The 25262-nt window shown below is 41.1% G+C and overlaps 1 protein-coding gene across 1 annotated transcript; it reads left to right on the forward strand.

The window, feature by feature from the left end:
* Positions 1-18252, forward strand: LOC124032973 (probable ATP-dependent RNA helicase DDX31). The gene is made up of 12 exons (XM_046344918.1): positions 1-279; positions 416-547; positions 1234-1563; positions 1865-1940; positions 7030-7073; positions 14991-15061; positions 16292-16356; positions 17073-17117; positions 17324-17365; positions 17653-17717; positions 17847-17966; positions 18120-18252. The coding sequence occupies exons 3-12, from the start codon at positions 1295-1297 to the stop codon at positions 18250-18252; spliced, it is 930 nt and encodes a 309-aa protein (XP_046200874.1). The 5' UTR covers positions 1-279; positions 416-547; positions 1234-1294.
* Positions 18253-25262: the final 7010 nt, after the last annotated feature.

Below are 25262 nucleotides of genomic sequence, written 5' to 3' on the forward strand. Positions count from 1 at the left end.
GAACGCCCAAGGACGTGACGTTGGAAAGGGAAGTTACCAAAATCCAGGACATCCGTGCTTGATCTAAAAACAACAAAAACGTTTTTTGGACTTATTGTGGGTAAATTGAAATTCAGTCGACTAATTGCAGCACTATATTATTTGTGAGACCAACGTGGAGGGGGAAGACTGCTGACTTTCAGGGTAACGTTAGCAGTACACGTTTTCAATAGCTAGCTAGCTAAGTTAGCTAACTGCACACACGTGTGAATCGGTGCCTCAGATCATAGCACTAGACTGGTAAAGGTAACATGTAATGCCTAGGACTGACACATTTGGATTAACTTTACATTCACATGATGTCATAATGTTACATTTAGCTGTAGCAGACATGTACAACTAGCTAGCTATGGGATCATTTTTGTGTGTGTTGCAGAGGGACGTGTATCGCATCCCACCAGTCACCATGGCAGAGGATACGTTGATGTTGAACCTCTCGTCTGACTCAGCTCCAGCATGTCACTCGAAGAGTTATCAGAGACCAACGTCTCAGGAGAAATGGGCTTTGGTAGGTAAACTCCGGTCACAACAATGTCACGAGTTTTGTTAAATCTTTGCCAAGTACCTCAACTCCACGGTGATTTTATTCACGGAGATGAGTACAAACTATAGTTTCTTTAAATGAACCTCCGACTCGCTATGCAGTTGTTCATATACAGTGTACCTATGTTTTCCTCTGTGTGCCTTTATTTGTTTTCTGAAGTCATACTTTTAAAAATAAAACGTGAATCAAATACAACAACCGACTGTTTACTTGTTGAGATTAAATTGGCACATGAATGAACATTCCCGCTGATGTTATATTTGATTAACGTTTTATTATAAAGTATGGTTTCAGCAAATGGTGGCATTAAGCAACAGAGGACAAACATAAGAACATGATAAGTGTTTACATTTTGAAAATATCGGCTGCATAGCGAGTCAGTTTTTATTTTTAGTATTAGTCTGCTCTCAACTCCATGGATGAAATCATTGTGGAGTTGAGGTATTTGGGAAAGCGGGATAACTAGTCAGTTGTACAACTGAATTCCTTAAACTGAAATGTGTCTACCACATTTAACCCAACCCCACTGAATCCGGCAAGGTTGACCAATCATTGTCAGCACAGCACTTGCAAACTACCTAACTCCTTTTGTTACCTTGTTCTCATTTCATCTCTGAATAGATATCGCATGTTTTTGTTTTAATTTGCAGAAAAAAGCACAGAAACGAAAATACTCAGAAATACAGAAAGGGTTACCTAATAAACAGTTCAATGGGCCTAAGACCAAGGACCAACAGCCCCCCCGAGGACATGGAAGAAGAGAATGTACCAACCCATAAAACCCCTGTCCGAAAGCCAGCACCAAAGGATGCAGCCAAAGCCTTGTCCCCTGAGACTCCAAAACCAGCCCAGAGATTCAAAGCCCAGACAAAAATGACTCCAAAAAGAAAACATGTTGGGGAACACAGAGGAGAGGACAGTGTGTTCATAAAGACTTCGTCCCTCTTTAGAAATAACCCAGATATCCCAGACGTCCACAGGTAAGTTCTTTCAATGACGATGGGAGGGTGTTGAGTTGGTAATGTTGCACCTGGCTGTTGGCCTGTGTGGTTTCAATCTTGAATCAAGCCTTTATTCAAATAGTCTACTTTCTATACACCACTAATGGTTTGCTGAAAACATGTCTAAGGTCCAAGACTTACTACAAATACAATTATTTATCATGATAGTAGTACAGTCTAAGAAAAAACAAGCTTGGGTGTAGGGTTAGAGGGTTTGTTACTCCTGTTTAGTGAAATGTTGTTTGGTTAGTATTAACCCCTCCACTGGCTGTGACTGCAGGCCTGCTGTGACCCAGCTGAAGGAGAAAGTCTTCACCAGTGACTCATTTGCGGAGCTGGACCTTCACCCCCACCTGGTGAGCACCTAAACTAGGGATGTGACACAGGGAAAACGTGAATTCATAATGCAGAATATGGTCCTGTTGCCTATGACCGCTAGGGTGCAATGAAATACTATCTACCGCAGTCATAGGCTGAATCATAAAACGAATCCTTGGGCCCCTAAGCCCATTATTGAGTGGCCTCTTGCTGTTGTGTTCGATCGTGAACACTCGAGTCTGAAATTGTTTTGGCCAAAATCAACATTGAGACGATGCATGCTCTACGTCCCAACTGCTACTTATCAATATTTCCAAATCTGTTTGCGAGCATGGTCTCAACTGGTGTTATGCATGACTCATTCGCTATTAAACACGGGCACTGGAACAGACGCACACTCTGAAAGGTGTTGAGAAAGTTGTAAAAACAACATTTATCTTTCTCCTGCCCAAATTATGTGCAAGTATATCGGTCTCCAGGGATTTCATCAACTGATTTAGCTTGTAGCATGCCTGCTGCTAGCTAGCTTCACTGACAAACACATGGATGGGATTTTAGATAGCTAGCAAAGGAGGCGGCAGGGCAGCCTAGTGGTTAGAGCGTTGCAAGTTCAAACCCCCGAGCTGACAAGGTACAAATCTGTCGTTCTGCCCCTGAACAGGCAGTTAACCCACTGTTCCTAGGCTGTCATTGAAAATAAGAATTTGTTCTTAACTGACTTTCCTAGGTAAAATAAATTTTAAAAAACTATAGTTTTGGCCAGTCGGGTTAGGATATCTACTTTGTGCATGACACAAGTCATTTTTCCAACAATTGTTTAGACATATTATTTTACTTATAATACACTGTATCATAATTCCAGTCGGTCATAAATTTACATACACTAAGTTGACTGTGCCTGTAACCAGCTTGAAAAATTCCAGAAAATTATGTAATGGCTTTAGAAGCTTCTGATTGACATACTAATTTACATACTTTGTGTCATTTGGAGGTGTACCTGTGGATGTATTTTAAGGCCTACCTTCAAACACAATGCCTCTTTGCTTGACATCATGGGATAATCAAAAGAAATCAGCCAAGACCTTGGAAAAAAATTGTAGACCTCAAGTTTGGTTCATCCTTGGGAGCAATTTCCAAATTCCTGAAGGTACCACGTGTACTATTGTTTGTACAGATGAACAAGTATAAACACCATGGGACCACACAGCCGTCATCCCGCTCAGGAAGGAGACGCGTTCTGTCCCATAGAGAGGAATGTACTTTGGTGCGAAAAGTGCAAATCAATCTCAGAACAACAGCAAAGGACCTTGTGAGATGCTGAGGAAACAGGTACAAAAGTTTCTATATCCACAGTAAAACGAGTCCTATATTCGATGTAACCTGAAAGGCCGCTCTGTAAGGAAGAAGCCACTGCTACAAAATGTCCATAAAAAAACAGATTACGGTTTGCAACTGCACATGGGGAAAAATCTTGTACTTTTTGGAGAAATGTCCTCTGGTCTGATTAAACAAAAATAGAACTGTTTGGCCATAATGACCATTGTTATGTTTGGAGGAAAAGGGGGGAGGCTTGCAAGCCGAAGAACACCATCCCAACCGTGAATCACGGGGGTGGCAGCATCATGTTGTGGGGTTTCTTTGCTGCAGAAAGGACTGGTGCACTTCAAAATCGATGGCATCATGTGGTAGGAAAATGATGTGGATATATTGAAGCAACATCTTAAGACATCAAACGGCAAGTTAAAGCTTGGTCACAAATGGGTCTTCCAAATGGACAATGACCCCAAGCATACTTCCAAAGTTGTGGCAAAATTGCTTAAGGACAACAAAGGCAAGGTATTGGAGTGGCCATCACAAAGCCCTGACCTCAATTCCATAGAAAATATGGGCAGAACTTAAAAAGCGTGTGCGAGCAAGGAGGCTAACAAACAGGACTCAGTTACACCAGCTTTGTCAGGAGGAATGGGCCAACATTCACTCAACTTAATGTGGAAACTTGTGGAAGGCTACTCAAAACGTTTGACCCAAGTTAAACAATTTAAAGGCAGTGCTACCAAATACTAATTGAGTGTATGTACATTTCTGGCCCACTGGGAATGTGATGAAAGAAATACAAACTGAAATAAATCATTCTCTACTATTATTTTGACATTTCACATTCTTAAACTGTGGTGATTTTCACTGACCCAAGATGGAATTTTTACTATGATTAAATGTCAGGAATTGTGAGAAACTGAATTTAAATCTCTTTTGGCTAAGGTGTATGTTAAGTTCTGACTTCAACTGTGTGTGTGGGTGCGTGCATATATATATATACATATACGTGCATATATATATATATATATATACACACACACATACGTGCATATAATTTGTGTGTGTGTGTGTGTGTGTGTGTGTGTGTGTGTGTGTGTATGTATATATATAATATTAGAGAGAGAGACACACAGACAGACTCATTCAAGGTCTTATCTTTTATTTTTGCTATTTTCTACATTGTAGAAAAATTGTGAAGACACCGATTATGAAATAACACATATGGAATGATGTAGTTACCCAAAAAGTGTTAAACTAATCTTAATATTTTATTTTTGAGATTCTGCAAAGTAGTTACCCCTTGCCTTGATGACAGCTTTGCACACTCTTGGCATTCTCTCAACCAGCATCATGAGGAATGCTTTTCAAACAGTCTTGAAGGAGTTCCCACATATGCTGAGCACTTGTTGGCTGCTTTTCTTTCACTCTGCCATCCAACTCATCCCAAACCATCTCAATTGGGTTGAGGTCGGATGATTGTGGAGGCCGGGTCATCTGATACAGTACTCCACCATTCTCCTTCTTGGTCATATAACCCTTACACAGTCTGGAGGAGTGTTGGTTCATTTTCCTGTCGAATAACAAATGATAGACCCATTAAGCGCAAACCAGATATGATGGCGTGTTGCTGCAGAATGCTGTGGTAGCCATGCTGGTTAAGTGTGCCTTGAATTCTAAATAAATCACTGATAGTGTCACCAGCAAAGACCACCTCAATGCTTTACATTGGGAACCACACATGCGGAGATCATCAGTTCATCTACTCTGCTTCTCACAAAGACACGGCTGTTGGAACCAAACATTTCAAATTTGGACTCCTCAGACCAAAGGACAGATTTCGACAGGTCTTATGTCCATTGCTCATGTTTGCATAAGCAAGTCTTTTTTTTTGTGTGCTTTTCACAATGAAGGCCTGATTCACGCAGTGTCCTCTTGAACAGTTAATGTTGACATGTCTCTTATTTGATCTCTGAATCGTTTATTTGGTCTGCAATTTCATAGGCTGTTAACTCTAATGAACTTATCCTCTGCATCAGATAATTCTGGGCCTCCTTTCCTGTGACTCCTTTCCTCCTCATTGGAGTCAGTTTCAGAATAGACTGCACTTGAAGAAACTTTCAACGTAATTGAAATTTTCCGTATTGACTGAACATGTCTTAAAGTAATGATGGACTGTTGTTTCTCTTTGCTTATTTGAGGTGTTCTTGCCATAAGTGACTTGGTCTTTTACCAAATAGGGCTATCTTCTGTATACCACCCCTACCTTGTCACAACACATCTGAATGGCTCAAACACATTAAGAAGGAAATAAATTCCACTTTAAACTTTTAACAAGGCACACCTGTGAATTGAAATGCATTCCAGGTGACTACCTCATGAAGCTGGTTGAGAGAATGGCAAAGGGTGGCTACTTTGAAGATTCTGAACACTTTTTTTGTTGGTTACTACATTATTCTGTGTTATTTCATAATTTTGATGTCTTCACTATTATTCTACAATGTAAAAATAAAGAATCTTGAATGAGTAGGTGTCCAAACTTTTGACTAGTACGGTATCTTTTTTTGTTTTTTTGTAACAGTATTTTTTTATTGGAATTTCACAATTTTAGCCCATATTAAGAGATACAACAACAGACAAAGCAACAAAAAAAACAGCACTCACTTACACATATATATATATATATATACACACACACATACACACACACACACACACCCACCCATACACCCACCCATACATACGTACACCATTTTCCTCTTCCCGCTCGGTGCTTCTCTCAATACATACATTTTAAACAAACTTACAAACAGAAATTAAACAAAGCTCAGTTTAAACCAAGAAGTTAGGTTCCACACTTGGAACGTACAGTGTAGTTGTGAAATACATAGATCCCGCCATTCTAAGAGAATCCTTGCAGCATAATAGCTGATACCTCAGGTTCTAGGTAATTTAGATAAGGTTCCCATACTTTGTAGAACTGGTCTGTTTTAGAATGCAATGTACATGTCAGATATTCCAGAGGCACCCATTCAAATAGTATCTTATGCCAATCTTTAATAAAAGGAACCTTATCACTAATCCACTGTAAAAGGATGTTTTTCCTCGCTGCGAAGGTAAGGATGTTGTAAAGTCTCCTTTTACCCAGAGAAGTAACATGCTTACTAGGGAGACCTAACAGTAAAGAAACTGGGTCCAATTCTAGATCAACCCCTAGGATCTTGTCATTCTTTTCAGTATCTTTGTATTTTGGTACATGACCATAAACAATGTGTTATGGTGCCTGTTTCAGTTTTGCATTTAAGACTGAGGAGAAGAGGAAGTGGGGCTAAAAGCATGTCTGCGATTTGAGGATGTATGCAATCTGTGTAGTACAGTATCTTTGATGATTGGGACCTGTTAGTAGTGGTTTTGTGATTTTACATTTTGTTGACGGAAAAAAGACATTGCTTTTCCGTTCGTTTTTTTTCTTTTAACATTAGTCCCAATTTCATTTGAATGTTTTTACATTCACACTAAACCTCGACAGTAAATATTTTATCTAGGGTTTTATTCAGTAGGGTGCACTGTAGCAAAACATTATCACAACAGAAAACAACAAGCATGTCTGATTGGACACGGGACAGGTTCAGGTAGTCCCTCCTTGTTGTGTTTTTTCTTCCGTTTTCGTGACTTTTGAATATGACCCAGGTCATCGTAGCTGGAGTCTAGACCACAGTCATTGTCAAGATGATAATTCTCCTTTACAATGTGTCTTATAAGTCAGTGGCCCTGTGAGACTTTGTTGGCTAACTGAGTTGGTTCCCTCATCAGGTGGCGACGCTGACCAAAGTGCTGAATGTGACCACTATGACCAGGTAAAGCCTCCATTAGTGGTTTTCTTTGCTTATTAACCTATGCGTTCCAAATATTGATGATCCAAGCTTCTTTGAAAATATATATAAGAACTTATCAACTACAAGCAACACTAGACTATTATTATTATGGTGGGAGATTTTAATACGGTCTTAAATACCTCTATGGACCGGAAAGGAAATCGGAAATCGCACTACAAACTATCACCCTCAGGCACTTAAGGAAATCATGAATGTCATGGATATATTGGAATTAGTGGATATATGGAGACTTAAATACCCTGAACTAGTGAGACATACATGGCGGAGGCTTAATCAAGCTAGTCGTCTTGACTACTTTCTTATGCCATTCTCTCTGGCACCAAAAGTTTTTAAAGTGTTGATAGGGGACAGAATGCAGTCGGATCATCACATAATTGGCATATATATTACTCTTGCAGAATTTCCACGTGGGCGAGGATATTGGAAATTTAATCAAAGCCTACTTGATGATAAATTGTTTAGTTCTAGGACAGAAGAGTTTTGAACTTTTTCAGACATAACATAGGTACAGCAGATCCCCTTATTGTACGGGACACTTAAGTGTGCCTTTTTAGAGGCCATGCAATTCAGTACTCATCTATAAAACAAAAGCCATTTAGATCAAGAGTCCATATTAACAAAGGATATAGAAGGACTAATGGTACAGTTAGATAGAAATAAAAACTGTACCGTAGAGGCACAGAATAAGTTAGAGGAAAAACAAAGAAATGGAGGAACTTATTCAAGAAAGATCCAATGTAATATATTATAAAAATAAAGCGAACTGGATGGAATATGGGGGAAAATGCGCAAAATTATTTTTGAATCTTCAATATAGAAATGCTACCAAAATAAATGTTTTGAAACTTGTTACAAATGATGGAGTCATTTGCATGAAGTAAAGTACTTTTAAGAATATGTTTTCATTTCAGTCTCCTCCATCTCCACTAACTGAAACTAATTGTATGGATTTTTTTCAGAATAATAATGTAAAATTAACATCTGTACAGAAAGACTCATGTGAAGGCCAAATTACAGAGCAGGAACTTCTTGATGCAGTTAAAGCCTTTAAGTCTGGGAAAACTGCAGGGCTGGATGGCATACCAGTGGAAGTATACCAAACATTTTTTTTATATACTAATGGAGGACCATTATTAGCATGTTTTAACCGCTCCTATATAAATGATAGATTATCAGACATGCAACAAGGTCTGATATCATTATTTCTGAAACAGGACCCACGTGGTATATATAAAGATCCAGTCCAATTAAAACATTGGAGACCTCTTACACTTCAGTGTTGTGATGAAAAAATCCTAGCAAAATGCTTTGGCCATAGAATTAAAAAAGTGTTGTCAGATGTTCATCCTAATCAGTTTTTTACATGGACGATACATTGGAGATAATATAAGAAAAGTTCTGGAAACAATAGAACACTATGACATATCTGGGACACCAGGCCTGGTTTTCATAGCTGATTTTGAAAAGGCTTTTGATAAAGTACGACTGGAGTTTATATATAAATGCTTAGAATATTTCAATTTTGGGGAATCTCTTATAGAATGGGTTAAAGTTATGTATATTAACCCTGGGTGTAAAATAGTACATAATGGCTACATCTCAAAGTTTTAATCTGCCAAGAGGAGTAAAACAAGGTTGTCCACTATCGGCATATCTATTTATTATTGCCATCAAACAATAATATTAAGGGATTAGAAATCCTTGGCTTAACTAAGGTGACGATTCATGTTTTCTTTTAAAACCACAATTAGAATCCACGGCCTCATAGAGGATCTAGATATTTTGCTATCCTCTCTGGATTAAAACTAAATTATGATGAGTTCTATATTATGTATTGGATCACTAAAAAAATGCAGATTTTACATTACCATGTAGTTTACCAATTAAATGGTCTGACGGAGATGTGGACGTACTCGGTATACAAATCCCAAAAGAAAGAAATACAATACATTTTTATAGAAAGCTGGCAAAAATAGATCTTGCTTCCGTGGAAAGGAAAATACCTGGTATTTGTGGAAAAATCACCCTGGTTAAGTCTTTAGTTATATCACAGTTTACCTATTTGCTTATGGTTTTTCCTACACCCAGTGACCTGCTTTTTAAATTAAATGAAAAATTTATTTTTACAATTTTATTTGAAATCGGCAAGCCAGACGCAATTAAAAGGGCCTATTTATATACCGAATATGAATTGGGAGGGCTGAAATGATTCAATATTAAAGCGTTAGACCTCTCACTAAAGGCATCAGTCATACAAAAGTTATACTTAAATCTAAACGGGTTCTCTAATAAATAGGATGAGACATTCCTACCAATGTTCAATAATGGCCTTTTTCCCTTTATTCAGATTACACCTGCTCACTTCGGTTGTTTGAAAAGGAAATAATCTCCAAAATATATATATATATATATTTTTAAACCAGCCTTAAATTGGTTGCAATTTCAGTTTAATCCACCTGAAAAGACAGAACAAATAATACAACAAATATTGTGGTTGATCTCAAACTAATTGATTAAAATAACGTATAAAAAAAGAAAGAAAAATGTATAATTTTAGTGAATGATATCATATATAGGACTGGTGGAGTTATGTCACACATGCAGCTAACACAGACATATGGAAATGTCTGCTCTACCCAAAATTACAACCAATTAATTGGAGCATTACCACACATTTACATTACATTTAAGTCATTTAGCAGACGCTCTTATCCAGAGCGACTTACAGATTGGTGCATTCACCTTATGACATCCGTTGGAACAGTCACTTTACAATAGTGCATCTAAATCTTAAAGGGGGGTGAGAGGGATTACTTATCCTATCCTAGGTATTCCTTAAAGAGGTGGGGTTTCAGGTGTCTCCGGAAGGTGGTGATTGACTCCGCTGTCCTGGCGTCGTGAGGGAGTTTGTTCCACAATTGGGGGGCCAGAGCAGCGAACAGTTTTGACTGGGCTGAGCGGGAGCTGTACTTCCTCAGTGGTAGGGAGGCGAGCAGGCCAGAGGTGGATGAACGCAGTGCCCTTGTTTGGGTGTAGGGCCTGATCAGAGCCTGGAGGTACTGAGGTGCCGTTCCCCTCACAGCTCCGTAGGCAAGCACCATGGTCTTGTAGCGGATGCGAGCTTCAACTGGAAGCCAGTGGAGAGAACGGAGGAGCGGGGTGATGTGAGAGAACTTGGGAAGGTTGAACACCAGACGGGCTGCGGCGTTCTGGATGAGTTGAAGGGGTTTAATGGCACAGGCAGGGAGCCCAGCCAAAATCGAGTTGCAGTAATCCAGACGGGAGATGACAAGTGCCTGGATTAGGACCTGTGCCGCTTCCTGTGTGAGGCAGGGTCGTACTCTGCGGATGTTGTAGAGCATGAACCTACAGGAACGGGCCACCGCCTTTATGTTGGTTGAGAACGACAGGGTGTTGTCCAGGATCACGCCAAGGTTTTTAACGCTCTGGGAGGAGGACACAATGGAGTTGTCAACCGTGATGGCGAGATCATGGAACGGGCAGTCCTTCCCCGGGAGGAAGAGCAGCTCCGTCTTGCCGAGGTTCAGCTTGAGGTGGTGATCCGTCATCCACACTGATATGTCTGCCAGACATGCAGAGATGCGATTCGCCACCTGGTCATCAGAAGGGGGAAAGGAGAAGATTAATTGTGTGTCGTCTGCATAGCAATGATAGGAGAGACCATGTGAGGTTATGACAGAGCCAAGTGACTTGGTGTATAGCGAGAATAGGAGAGGGCCTAGAACAGAGCCCTGGGGGACACCAGTGGTGAGAGCGCGTGGTGAGGAGACAGATTCTCGCCACGCCACCTGGTAGGAGCGACCTGTCAGGTAAGACGCAATCCAAGCGTGGGCCGCGCCGGAGATGCCCAACTCTGAGAGGGTGGAGAGGAGGATCTGATGGTTCACAGTATCGAAGGCAGCCGATAGATCTAGAAGGATGAGAGCAGAGGAGAGAGAGTTAGCTTTAGCAGTGCTGAGCGCCTCCGTGATACAGAGGAGAGCAGTCTCAGTTGAATGACTAGTCTTGAAACCTGACTGATTTGGATCAAGAAGGTCATTCAGAGAGAGATAGCGGGAGAGCTGGCCAAGGACGGCACGTTCAAGAGTTTTGGAGAGAAAAGAAAGAAGGGATACTGGTCTGTAATTGTTGACATCGGAGGGATCGAGTGTAGGTTTTTTTCAGAAGGGGTGCAACTCTCGCTCTCTTGAAGACGGAAGGGACGTAGCCAGCGGTCAGGGATAAGTTGATGAGCGGGGTGAGGTAAGGGAGAAGGTCTCCGGAAATGGTCTGGAGAAGAGAGGAGGGGATAGGGTCAAGCGGGCAGGTTGTTGGGCGGCCGGCTGTCACAAGACGCGAGATTTCATCTGGAGAGAGAGGGGAGAAAGAGGTCAGAGCACAGGGTAGGGCAGTGTGAGCAGAACCAGCGGTGTCGTTTGACTTAGCGAACGAGGATCGGATGTCGTCGACCTTCTTTTCAAAATGGTTGACGAAGTCATCTGCAGAGAGGGAGGAGGGGGGGAGGAGGTGGCAAAGAGCTTCCTAGGGTTAGAGGCAGATGCTTGGAATTTAGAGTGGTAGAAAGTGGCTTTAGCAGCAGAGACAGAGGAGGAAAATGTAGAGAGGAGGGAGTGAAAGGATGCCAGGTCCGCAGGGAGGCGAGTTTTCCTCCATTTCCGCTCGGCTGCCCTGAGCCCTGTTCTGTGAGCTCTCAATGAGTCATCGAGCCACGGAGCGGGAGGGGAGGACCGAGCCGGCCTGGAGGATTGGGGACATAGAGAGTCAAAGGATGCAGAGAGGGAGGAGAGGAGGGTTGAGGAGGCAGAGTCAGGAGATAGGTTGGAGAAGGTTTGAGCAAAGGGAAGAGATGATAGGATGGAAGAGGAGAGAGTAGCGGGGGAGAGAGAGCGAAGGTTGGGACGGCGCGATACCATCCGAGTAGGGGCAGTGTGGGAGGTGTTGGATGAGAGCGAGAGGGAAAAGGATACAAGGTAGTGGTCGGAGACTTGGAGGGGAGTTGCAGTGAGGTTAGTGGAAGAACAGCATCTAGTAAAGATGAGGTCGAGCGTATTGCCTGCCTTGTGAGTAGGGGGGGAAGGTGAGAGGGTGAGGTCAAAAGAGGAGAGGAGTGGAAAGGAGGCAGAGAGGAATGAGTCAAAGGTAGACGTGGGGAGGTTAAAGTCGCCCAGAACTGTGAGAGGTGAGCCGTCCTCAGGAAAGGAGCTTATCAAGGCATCAAGCTCATTGATGAACTCTCCGAGGAACCTGGAGGGCGATAAATGATAAGGATGTTAAGCTTGAAAGGGCTGGTAACTGTGACAGCATGGAATTCAAAGGAAGCGATAGACAGATGGGTAAGGGGAGAAAGAGAGAATGACCACTTGGGAGAGATGAGGATCCCGGTGCCACCACCCCGCTGACCAGAAGCTCTCGGGGTGTGCGAGAACACGTGGGCGGACGAAGAGAGAGCAGTAGGAGTAGCAGTGTTGTCTGTGGTGATCCATGTTTCCGTCAGTGCCAAGAAGTCGAGGGACTGGAGGGAGGCATAGGCTGAGATGAACTCTGCCTTGTTGACCGCAGATCGGCAGTTCCAGAGGCTACCGGAGACCTGGAACTCCACGTGGGTCGTGCGCGCTGGGACCACCACCAGATTAGGGTGGCCGCGGCCACGTGGTGTGGAGCGTTTGTATGGTCTGTGCAGAGAGGAGAGAACAGGGATAGACAGACACATAGTTGACAGGCTACAGAAGAGGCTACGCTGATGCAAAGGAGATTGGAATGACAAGTGGACTACACGTCTCGAATGTTCAGAAAGTTAAGCTTACGTAGCAAGAATCTTATTGACTAAAATGATTAAAATGATACAGTACTGCTGAAGTAGGCTAGCTGGCAGTGGGTGCGGTGTTGACACTACACTAATCAAGTCGTTCCGTTGAGTGTAATAGTTTCTGCAGTGCTGCTATTCGGGGGCTAGCTGGCTAGCTAGCAGTGTTGTTTACGTTACGTTGCGTTAAAAGAACGACAATAGCTGGCTAGCTAACCTAGAAAATCGCTCTAGACTACACAATTATCTTTGATACAAATAAGGCTATGTAGCTAGCTATGTAGCAAGCTACGATCAAACAAATCAAACCGTTGTACTGTAATGAATTGAAATGAAAATGTGATACTACCTGTGAATGCGACCGGGTTGTGAGTCTATTCGGTAGACGTTGGCTCGCTGTTGGCTCGCTGTTGGCTAGCTGTCGGCTAGCTGTTGGCTAGCTAGCAGAGTCTCCTACGTTAAGGACGACAAATAGCTGGATAGCTAACCTCGGTAAATTAAGATAATCACTCTAAGAATACACACTCTAAACTACACAATTATCTTGGATACGAAGACAGCAAAGACAGCTATGTAGCTAGCTAACACTACACTAATCAAGTCGTTCAGTTGAGTGTAATAGTTTCTCCAGTGCAGCTAATCAGTGGACGTTAGCTAGCTGGCTAGTGAAGACTACGTTAGGACGGCGAAATACGATAATTACGCAATTATCTTTGATACAAAGACTGCTATGTAGCTAGCTAAAATAAATGGAAGAGGCAAATAGAAGGGAGAAAGGGAGAAAAAGTAAGGAACTTGTATGTCGGCCCTGTATTAAAGAAAGTAAATTGTTAAAGAAAATTGTGATAAATAAAAACATATACCAATTTCATTTAAGGACCAAAAAACTAACAGCTGTGCCATATAAATTGCATAATAGTTCCATTCCATGGCACATGGTTTATGAATTGATACGCAAAACAACGCGGTATTCAAAACTTCAAATTTTTTAATTTAAATTACTATACAAAATTATTGCAACCTTATATATTTGGGGGATACAATCTTCCCAGCTCTGCAGATTTTGCTGTGAGGAGGCAGTCATTTATTTTGGTATTGTCAAAATGTAGCTTGTTTTTGGTCACAGGTCCAGGAATGGCTGAAGAATTGCAACATTTGCCTAGAACTAACGCTGCAGATGGCAATATTGGGTGATTTGGAAAGCCATAGTCGCGATCAATAATATGATTATTATTTTAGCAAAAAAATATATTTTTAATTTACCATCTGTAGAAGCTATGAGAATAGAAAGGTTCAGTACTTTTGTGAAGCATCACAGCACCGTTGAAAAATATATGGCAAATAGAAATCCAAAATGGATCATGTTGAGAGATAGATGGGAGGGGGTCAATGGAGCTGAAGGGTGGGACTAATAACAAGGAAACCAATGTAAAACATACGGGGTCTGTAAAATGTATATAGGTTCAGAAATGTTGCGAAATAGCAAATAGAAGTCAAACTGGGTGGACATCAGAAATGGAGGAAGGCCTAAATCAAACAAAATATAACTATTGTAAAATAGATTGTCTGTAAAATTTGTAAATGATGTCAAAACTGAAGGTAGAAGCGTAAGTGTTTATTAGTTTACTCCAATTGGGGGAAGGGTGGTAGGGTTTGCGGGGAATAGTAAAGGTATATTCTTAAAGTATGTATATGTATATAGGTATGTATACATGTCTATGTACAGTGGGGGGGTGGGGGGGGTATTTAGTCAGCCACCAATTTTGCAAGTTCTCCCACTTAAAAAGATGAGAGGCCTGTAATTTTCATCGTAGGTACACTTCAACTATGACAGACAAAATGAGAAAAAAATCCAGAAAATCACATTGCAGGATTTCAGGATTTTTAATGAATTTATTTGCAAATTATGGTGGAAAATACTTTACTTTATAGTGCACTGTAATATAGGGAATAGGATGCCATTTGGAACGCATAGCTGCCAACTGTCCTCAGCATTCAAGATGCTCACAGATCAATCGGCACAGTCTGTATACTAACGCTGTTTTCCTCGGCAGTGTCCAGAAAGAGACCATTCCTGTCCTCTTGTCTGGTCAAGACGCTGTCGTGCGCTCTCAAACAGGATCGGGTAGGATGCATTTCCAGCTCTTTATGCTTCCTTTTGATGTTTAACTGCATATTATTTTTATATATTCCACATACAGTGCATTTGGGAATTATTCAGATCCTTTTACTTTTTCCAAATTCTCTTATTACTGCCTTATTCTAAAATGGATTAAATACATTTTTTTCCCTCATCAATCCATCCATACACAACCCCGTAAAGGTTTTTGAACATTTTTGCAAATGTGAAAAAACACAAGTATTCATACTCTGCTATGAGACTCGAAATTGAGCTTTGGTGCGTCCTGTTTCCATTGATCGTCCTTGATGTTTCTGTAACTTCATCGGAGTTCATCTGTTGTAACTTCAATTGATTGGACATGATTTGGAAAGGTACACATATAAGGTCCTACAGTTGAGCTAAAACAAAAGCCATGAGGTCGAGTGAATTGTCTGTTAGAGCTCCAAGACAGGATTGTGTTGAGGCACAGATCTGGGGAAGCGTACCAAAAAATGTCTGCAGCATTGAAGGTCCCCAAGAACAGTGGCCTCTATCATTCTTAAATGGAAGAAGGTTGGAACCACCAAGACTCGGTTCACCATAAGCACACAGCCAAGACAACACAGGAGTGGCTCCGGGACAGGTCTCTGAACGTCCTTGAGTGGCCCAGTCAGAACCCGGACTTCTCTGGAGAAACCTAAAAATAGCTTTGCAATGACGCTCCCCATCCAACCTGACAGAGCTTAAGAGGATCTGCAGAGAAAAATGGGAGATACTCCCCAAATACAGTTGTTCCAAGCTTGTAGCATCATACCCAAGAAGAGTTGAAGCTGTAATCGCTGCCAAAGGTGCTTCAACAAAGTCCTGAGTAATGGGTTTGAATACAAATGTGATATTTCAGTTTATTTTTGTAATACATTTGCAAACTTTTCTAGACATGGGGTATTGTGTGTAGATTGAGGGGGAAAAAACTATTGAATACATTTTAGAATACGTCCGTAACGTAACAATGTAGGGAAAAAAGTGGGGGGGGCTGAATACTTTCGGAGTACGCTGTTCTTTTCCTGAAGAAGCCTAATTACCATACAAGTTGTTTGGGGAATGGGAGAATCTTTTTCTTCTATATACATTGTACAGATTAAATCATTCAGCAACATTGTTTGGAGAGGATGCAGATACCTTTTTAATTTTAGAGCTTTGTGTGAGGAATAGTCCTCAAGTGAAATGTTTTCCTTTTTGTACTGGAATGTCTAGGTAAAACTCTTGCCTACGGGATACCGCTTGTTCAGTCTTTACAAGCAGTGGAACCAAAAATTAAGGCAAGTACACTGATTTGTTTATTAAAATGAATTTTAAAAAGGTCAACATATTATTTGCATGATTATCCAGGTACCGCTTTAATGTCAGAGAATGACCAGCTCATTGCCTAAGAATAGTGTGATCATGTGCATGTAGGGTTGATATATACATACATGCATACAGTTGAAGCTGGAATTTTACATACATTTAGGTTGGAGTTATTAAAACTCATTTTTCAACCACTCCACAAATTTCTTGTTAACAAACTATAGTTTTGGCAAGTCGGTTAGGCCATCTACTTTGTGCATGACACAATACATTTTTCCAAACCAGACTACGGTTTGCAACTGCACATGGGGACAAAGATTGTATTTGTTGGAGAAATGTCCTCTGGTCAGAGGATACAAAAATCTAGCTGTTTGGCCATAATGACCATTGTTATGTTTGGAGGAAAAGGGGGAGGCTTACAAGCTGAAGAACACCATCCCAACAGTGAAGCACGGTGTTGGCAGCATCATGTTGTGGGTGTGCTTTGCTGCATGAGGGACTGGTGCACTTCACAAAATAGAGAGATGTATGTATTTAAGTCTATATTAGAAGGTTAATGAAATCAGGAGAGAATGAGAAGGATGTCCCAGTAATCCTTCATCTTGGATTTCTGGAAAAAAATTCAAAAGTTTCCAGAGTTGATACCCTATATCAGTGTGCCTAAACCTTCTGCATATCCTTCCTCCAGAGAGGGGATGGGCCTCTTGCTGTCATCGTGGTCCCCACCAGAGAGGTATGCCCAGGTCATTTTCTAATTTCTTTCTCCTACTTGTTGTTCATCTTTACTTTTCTAACCTGTCCAACTTCTCACCTGGGTGCATGTGTTATACAATGAGTCACTGTGCAGTTGTCATTTGTACAACAAGCATACACACATAATGGATGTTGAGTTTGAGTTGGTACCACTTTGATTTCTTCTTGATTTTTGTTCCCCCTCAGCTGGCCCAGCAGAGCTTTCAGATCTTCCAGAAGCTCCTCAAGGTACAGGTTGTGCCCCAAATGACACCCTATTCCTTTTCTAGACCCAAATGACACCATATTCCCTTTTTAGTGCACTTCTTTTGACCATTTTTCATAGGGCTCTGGTCAGAGTATCGCGCCAAATAGGGGGTAGGGGTGCCTTTTGGGATGCATCCCTAGTTTTTCTGCCCAGCAAAGCACTACAGCCACAGTCAGCCATAATAGCATTGGGATGTGATGGGCTCGTTTCCCCTGGCTTGTCTGCTTATTGTACTGTACCTTCATTCCCATCCCTCTCCTCTTGCCAGCCTTTCACATGGATCGTGCCTGGAGTCCTGATGGGGGGGGAGAAGAGGAAGGCAGAGAAAGCCAGGTTTTTTTTCCCCTATTGATTGACTTTTGGTAGCATATTGGTTATTGGGGGAAGCTTTCACTATAATTGGTGTCAGTGGATCCAACCTAGGCTGTGTGTGTGTGCTTACATTCCTATCTGTCTGTTTAGGCTGCGTAAAGGGATTAACATTCTGATCACCACGCCAGGCCGACTGGTGGACCACATCAAGAACACGCTGAGCATAGCCTTCAGCGCTGTCCGGTGGCTCATCCTGGACGAGGCTGACCGGTACACACACACTCACCTCACTCACCTCACTCACCTCACTCACCTCACTCACCTCACTCACCTCACTCACCTCACTCACTCACGCACTCACTCACACTCTTTGAACTCTTTGCTTTATGGTGAATGAGTGGTTCTGTGTTTGTCGGGGTGTAGGATTCTGGACCTGGGCTTTGAGAAGGATCTGACAGTGATCCTTAATTCATTGAATGCCACTGGACCTCCCAGGCAGAACGTGCTCCTGTCTGCTACTCTTACAGATGGTAAGCTGCCCAAGTGTCTCGAATAAGACCTAAGTCCTGTTTGTTAGGCACCAAATGGAAGGAAATGGGGAGGTACTGCATTTGACATTTTAGTCATTTAGCAGCATCTTATCCAGAACGACCATCAGTAGTGCATGCATACGTTTTTCATACTGGTCACTTGTGGGAATCGAACCCACAACCTTGGCGTTGCAAGCACCATGATCTACCAACTGGGCCACACGGAATCAAATCTATTTATATAGCCCTTCTTACATCAGCTGATATCTCAAAGTGCTGTACAGAAACCCAGCCTAAAACCCCAAACAGCAAGCAACACCGGTGTAGCAGCACGGTGGCTAGGAAAAACTCCCTAGAAAGGCCAACACCTAGACAGGAACCAGGCTATGAGGGGTGGCCAGTCCTCTTATGGCTGTGTCGGGTGGAGATTATAACAATGTTCAACTGTTCATAAATGACCAGCATAGTCAAATAATAATAATCACAGTAGTTGTATACAGGCAGGATACAACCCCACTCACTTTGCCAAAGCACAGCCCCCACACCACTAGATGGATATCTTCAACCACCAACCTACCATCCCGAGACAAGGCCGAGTAGAGCCCACAAAGATCTCCGCCACGGCACAACCCAAGGGGGGTGCCAACCCAGACGGGAAGATCACGTCAGTGACTCAACCCACTCAAGTGACGCACCCCTTGTAGGGACTGCATGGAATCATCATAATCATTACTTTGGGTGTAATCATTAGTGCACACTAACGTTTTGCAACAAAAAAAATACATTTTTTTTCTTGGACAAGTTCACATTAGTCCCTCCAAATATGGTCTGTTTGGTCCCAGCTAACTGGGACTGCAAGCAACAGGCCAATCAGTTCGGTCTGTATGTGACAGCTGCTATATCAGCTCTCTTGTGGACCAATAGAACATACACTTCCCTCAATATATATTTAGACAGTAAAGCTAACATTTTAAAATTTGTCTCAATACTTCAGCATTTTAGATTTGAGAAATTAGGCTACAGTACAGAATGTCACCTTTTTATTTTAGGGTATTTTAATATCTGTTTTACTGTTTAGAAATGAAAGCATTATCTTGTGCCCCCAATTGAAGAAGGATTAAGTATTTGGACAGATTCACTTATAGTGTATTAAAGCAGTCAAATGTTTAGCATTTTGTCCCTTATTACTTGCACTCAATGACTTATCAATGACCCAAGCACAGCTCAGTTAATCCCTACCATTGTGTTGCTGAGTTGTCATAATGCTTCAGCAAATGTACATTATACCAAGGGCGTTGGTAGACACAATGTGAGTACCTTAATTTATGTCCATCTAACTGCCCTGAATGCTTCTGCTGATCCTACAGCGATCGAATGCAGTAATCATTTATTTATTTTACCTTTATTTAACCAGGTAGGCAAGTTGAGAACAAGTTCTCATTTACAATTGCGATCTGGCCAAGATAAAGCAAAGCAGTTTGACAAATACAACGACACAGAGTTACACATGGAGTAAAACAAACATACAGTCAATAATACAGTATAAACAAGTCTATATACAATGTGAGCAAATGAGGTGAGAAGGGAGGTAAAGGCAAAAAAGGCCATGGTGGCAAAGTAAATACAATATAGCAAGTAAAACCCTGGAATGGTAGTTTTGCAATGGAAGAATGTGCAAAGTAGAAATAAAAATAATTGGGTGCAAAGGAGCAAATACAGTTGGGAAAGAGGTAGTTGTTTGGGCTAAATTATAGGTGGGCTATGTACAGGTGCAGTACTCTGTGAGCTGCTCTGACAGTTGGTGCTTAAAGCTAGTGAGGGAGATAAGTGTTTCCAGTTTCAGAGATTTTTGTAGTTCGTTCCAGTCATTGGCAGCAGAGAACTGGAAGGAGAGGCGGCCAAAAAAAGAATTGGTTTTGGGGGTGACTAGAGAGATATACCTGCTGGAGCATGTGGGACTTTACCTAGCAGGGTCTTGTAGATGACATGGAGCCAGTGGGTTTGGCGACGAGTATGAAGCGAGGGCCAGCCAACGAGAGCGTACAGGTCGCAATGGTGGGTAGTATATGGGGCTTTGGTGACAAAACGGATTGCACTGTGATAGACTGCATCCAATTTGTTGAGTAGGGTATTGGAGGCTATTTTGTAAATGACATCGCCGAAGTCGAAGATTGGTAGGATGGTCAGTTTTACAAGGTTATGTTTGGCAGCATGAGTGAAGGATGCTTTGTTGCGAAATAGGAAGCCAATTCTAGATTTAACTTTGGATTGGAGATGTTTGATATGGGTCTGGAAGGAGAGTTTACAGTCTAACCAGACACCTAAGTATTTGTAGTTGTCCACGTATTCTAAGTCAGAGCCGTCCAGAGTAGTGATGTTGGACAGGCGGGTAGTTGCAGGTAGCGATCGGTTGAAGAGCATGCATTTAGTTTTACTTGTATTTAAGAGCAATTGGAGGCCACGGAAGGAGAGTTGTATGGCATTGAAGCTTGCCTGGAGGGTTGTTAACAGTGTCCAAAGAAGGGCCGGAAGTATACAGAATGGTGTCGTCTGCGTAGAGGTGGATCAGAGACTCACCAGCAGCAAAAGCGACCTCATTGATGTATACAGAGAAGAGAGTCGGTCCAAGAATTGAACCCTGTGGCACCCCCATAGAGACTGCCAGAGGTCCGGACAGCAGGCCCTCCGATTTGACACACTGAACTCTATCAGAGAAGTAGTTGGTGAACCAGGCGAGGCAATCATTCGAGAAACCAAGGCTGTCGAGTCTGCCGATGAGGATGTGGTGATTGATAGAGTCGAAAGCCTTGGCCAGATCAATGAATACGGCTGGACAGTAATGTTTCTTATCGGTGGCGGTTTAGATATCGTTTAGGACCTTGAGCGTGGCTGAGGTGCACCCATGACCAGCTCTGAAACCAGATTGCATAACAGAGAAGGTATGGTGAGATTCGAAATGGTCGGTAATCTGTTTGTTGACTTGGCTTTCGAAGACCTTAGAAAGGCATGGTAGGATAGATAGTCTGTAGCAGTTTGGGTCAAGAGTGTCCCCCCCTTTGAAGAGGGGGATGACCGCAGCTGCTTTCCAATCTTTGGGAATCTCAGACGACACGAAAGAGAGGTTGAACAGGCTAGTAAATAATAGTAACAATGCTAGTAAACAATTTCGGCAGATAATTTTAGAAAGAAAGGGTCCAGATTTACTAGCCCGGCTGATTTGTAGGGGTCCAGATTTTGCAGCTCTTTCCGAACATCAGCTGAAAGGATTTGGGAGAAGGTGAAATGGGGAAGGCTTGGGCGAGTTGCTGTTGGGGGTGCAGTGCTGTTGACCGGGGTAGGAGTAGCCAGGTGGAAAGCATGGCCAGCCGTAGAAAAATGCTTATTGAAATTCTCAATTATAGTGGATTTATTGGTGGTGACAGAGTTTCCTATCTTCAGTGCAGTGGGCAGCTGGGAGGAGGTGTTCTTATTCTCCATGGACTTTACAGTGTCCCAGTACTTTTTTGAGTTAGTGTTACAGGAAGCAAATTTCTACTTGAAAAAGCTAGCCTTGGCTTTTCTAACTGCCTGTGTATAATGGTTTCTAGCTTCCCTGAACAGCTGCATATCACGGGGCTGTTCGATGCTAATGCAGAACGCCATAGGATGTTTTTGTGTTGGTTAAGGGCAGTGAGGTCTGAGGAGAACCAAGGGCTATATCTGTTCCTGGTTCTAAATTTCTTGAATTGGGCATGTTTATTTAAGATGGTTAGGAAGGCATTTAAAAAAATATCCAGGCATCCTCTACTGACTGGATGAGATCAATATCCTTCCAGGATACCCCGGCCAGGTCGATTAGAAAGGCCTGCTTGCTGAAGTGTTTCAGGGAGCGTTTTACAGTGATGAGTGGAGGTCGTTTGACCGCTGACCCATTACGGATGCAGGCAATGAGGCAGTGATCGCTGAGATCTTGGTTGAAGACAACAGAGGTGTATTTACAGGGGAAGTTGGTTAGAATGATATCTATGAGGGTGCCCGTGTTTAAGGCTTTGGGGAGGTACCTGGTAGGTTCATTGATAATTTGTGTGAGATTGAGGGCATCAAGTTTAGATTGTAGGATGGCTGGGGTGTTAAGCATGTTCCAGTTTAGGTCGCCTAGCAGCACGAGCTCTGAAGATAGATGGGGGGCAATCAGTTCACATATGGTGTCCAGAGCACAGCTGGGGGCAGAGGGTGGTCTATAGCAGGCGGAGCAAGTGAGAGACTTGTTTTTAGAGAGGTGGATTTTTAAAAGTAGAAGTTCAAATTGTTTGGGTACAGACCTGGATAGTAGGACAGAACTCTGCAGGCTATCTTTGCAGTAGATTGCAACACCCCCTTTGGCAGTTCTATCTTGTCTGAAAATGTTGTAGTTTGGAATTAAAATTTCTGAATTTTTGGTGGTCTTCCTAAGCAAGGATTCAGACACAGCTAGAACATCCAGGTTGGCAGAGTGTGCTAAAGCAGTGAATAGAACAAACTTAGGGAGGAGGCTTCTAATGTTAACATGCATGAAACCAAGGCTATTACGGTTACAGAAGTCGTCAAAAGAGAGCGCCTGGGGAATAGGAGTGGAGATAGGCACTGCAGGGCCTGGATTCACCTCTACATCGCCAGAGGAACATAGGAGGAGTAGAATAAGGGTGCGGCTAAAAGCAATAAGAATTGGTCGTCTGGAACAGAGAGTAAAAGGAGGTTTCTGGGGGCGATAAAATAGCATCAAGGTATAATGTACAGACAAAGGTATGGTAGGATGTGAATACAGTGGAGGTAAACCTAGGTATTGAGTGATGAAGAGAGAGATATTGTCTCTAGAAACATCATTGAAACCAGGAGATGAGATTGCATGTGTGGGTGGTGGAACTAATACGTTGGATAAGGTATAGTGAGCAGGACTTAGAGGCTCTACAGTGAAATAAGCCAATAAACACTAACCAGAACAGCAATGGACAAGAGTGATCAAAAGGGTCCAGTGAGTGGAGAGGTTGGTTGGGTGTCACGGCGATTTAGACAGCTTGCCAGGCCATCGGTAGCAAGCTAGCATAGGATGGAGGTCTGTTGTTAGCCACCTTTTGCGTCCGTCAATAGATTAGTGGGGTTCCGTGTGGTAGAGGGGATTAATCCAAATCACACAAAAACAACAAAAATAAAAACAATAGATATAGTTATAGAGGCCCAAGAAGAAAACATAATGATTATAAATAAATTGTCCGATTTGTCTATTCAGATAGCAGCCGGTAAGACAGCTAACGGTTAGCAGGCTGCAGATGGGCGTTCAGGTAACATCGCGACGGAGGAGCCAGCCGGATCTCCTTCGGGTAGATAACGTCGGCAGTCCAGTTGTGAAGGCCCGGTGGGGCTCCGCGTAGGCAGTAAAACGGGTCCGGATAGGTGACTGCAGCCCAGGAGTGATTGATGGAACTCAGGAGTGATTGACGGAGCTGGCTAGCTCTGGAATAATTTATGTTTGCTCCGGAATCGACGAAAGCCGATAGTCACACGGATAGCAGCTAGCTATCCGTATGTATGTTCCGAGCCGCGCCGTACAAAACTGGCGATAGATTTTCGAGCTAAAGGATAGCTGATGACCACAAACCGTGGTTAGCTGAATACTAACGATTTGCCAGTAAAGAAGCTAACTAGCTTCTGGATTAGTTTCTGGATTAGCTTCTGGCTAGCTCCTGGCTAGTTTCTCGCTAGCTTCTTGGAGCATTACAGATTTGAGGTAAATAATACTTTTTTATAAATATAAATTGGTGAGGAGGGTTGCAGGTGAGTTTTGAAAATGAGTTGATGAAAAACAATATATATATATATATAAGAATATATATATATATATACGTATATATGTATATGTATATACGTATATATGTATATGTATATACGTATGTATATGTATATATATACATATATATATGTATATGTATATATATGTATATGTATATATATGTATATGTATATACGTATGTATATGTATATACGTATATATATGTATATGTATATACGTATATATATGTATATGTATATACGTATATATATGTATATACGTATATATATGTATATACGTATGTATATGTATATACGTATGTATATGTATATACGTATATATATGTATATACGTATGTATATGTATATACGTGTATATATATGTATATACGTGTATATATATGTATATGTATATACGTATGTATATGTATGTATATGTATATACGTATGTATATGTATATATATGTATATACGTATATGTATATACGTATATATATGTATATACGTATATGTATATACGTATATATATGTATATACGTATATATATGTATATACGTATATATATGTATATACGTATATATATGTATATACGTATATATATGTATATATACGTATATACATATATATACGTATATATATATATATACGTATATATATATATATACGTATATACATATACGTATATACATATATATACGTATATATGTATATACGTATATACATATACATATATATACGTATACATATGTATATACGTATATATATGTATATACACGTATATATATGTATATATATATATATATATATATACATATATATGTATATATATATATACATATATACATATATATATATGTATATACGTATATATACGTATATACATATACGTATATATATATATATACGTATATACATATATATACGTGTATATACATATATACATACGTATATACATATATATATATATATATATATATATATATATATATATATATACATGTATATACGTATATACATATACATATATATACGTATGTATATGTATATACGTGTATACATATGTATATGTATATACATACATATATATACGTATGTATATGTATATACGTGTATACATATGTATATGTATATACGTATGTATATGTATATACATATATGTATATACGTATATATATGTATATACGTATATATGTATATACGTATATGTATATACGTATATATATGTATATATACGTATATATATGTATATATA

Source organism: Oncorhynchus gorbuscha, linkage group LG04, assembly GCF_021184085.1.
Source record: "Oncorhynchus gorbuscha isolate QuinsamMale2020 ecotype Even-year linkage group LG04, OgorEven_v1.0, whole genome shotgun sequence".
Classification (NCBI taxonomy): domain Eukaryota; kingdom Metazoa; phylum Chordata; class Actinopteri; order Salmoniformes; family Salmonidae; genus Oncorhynchus; species Oncorhynchus gorbuscha.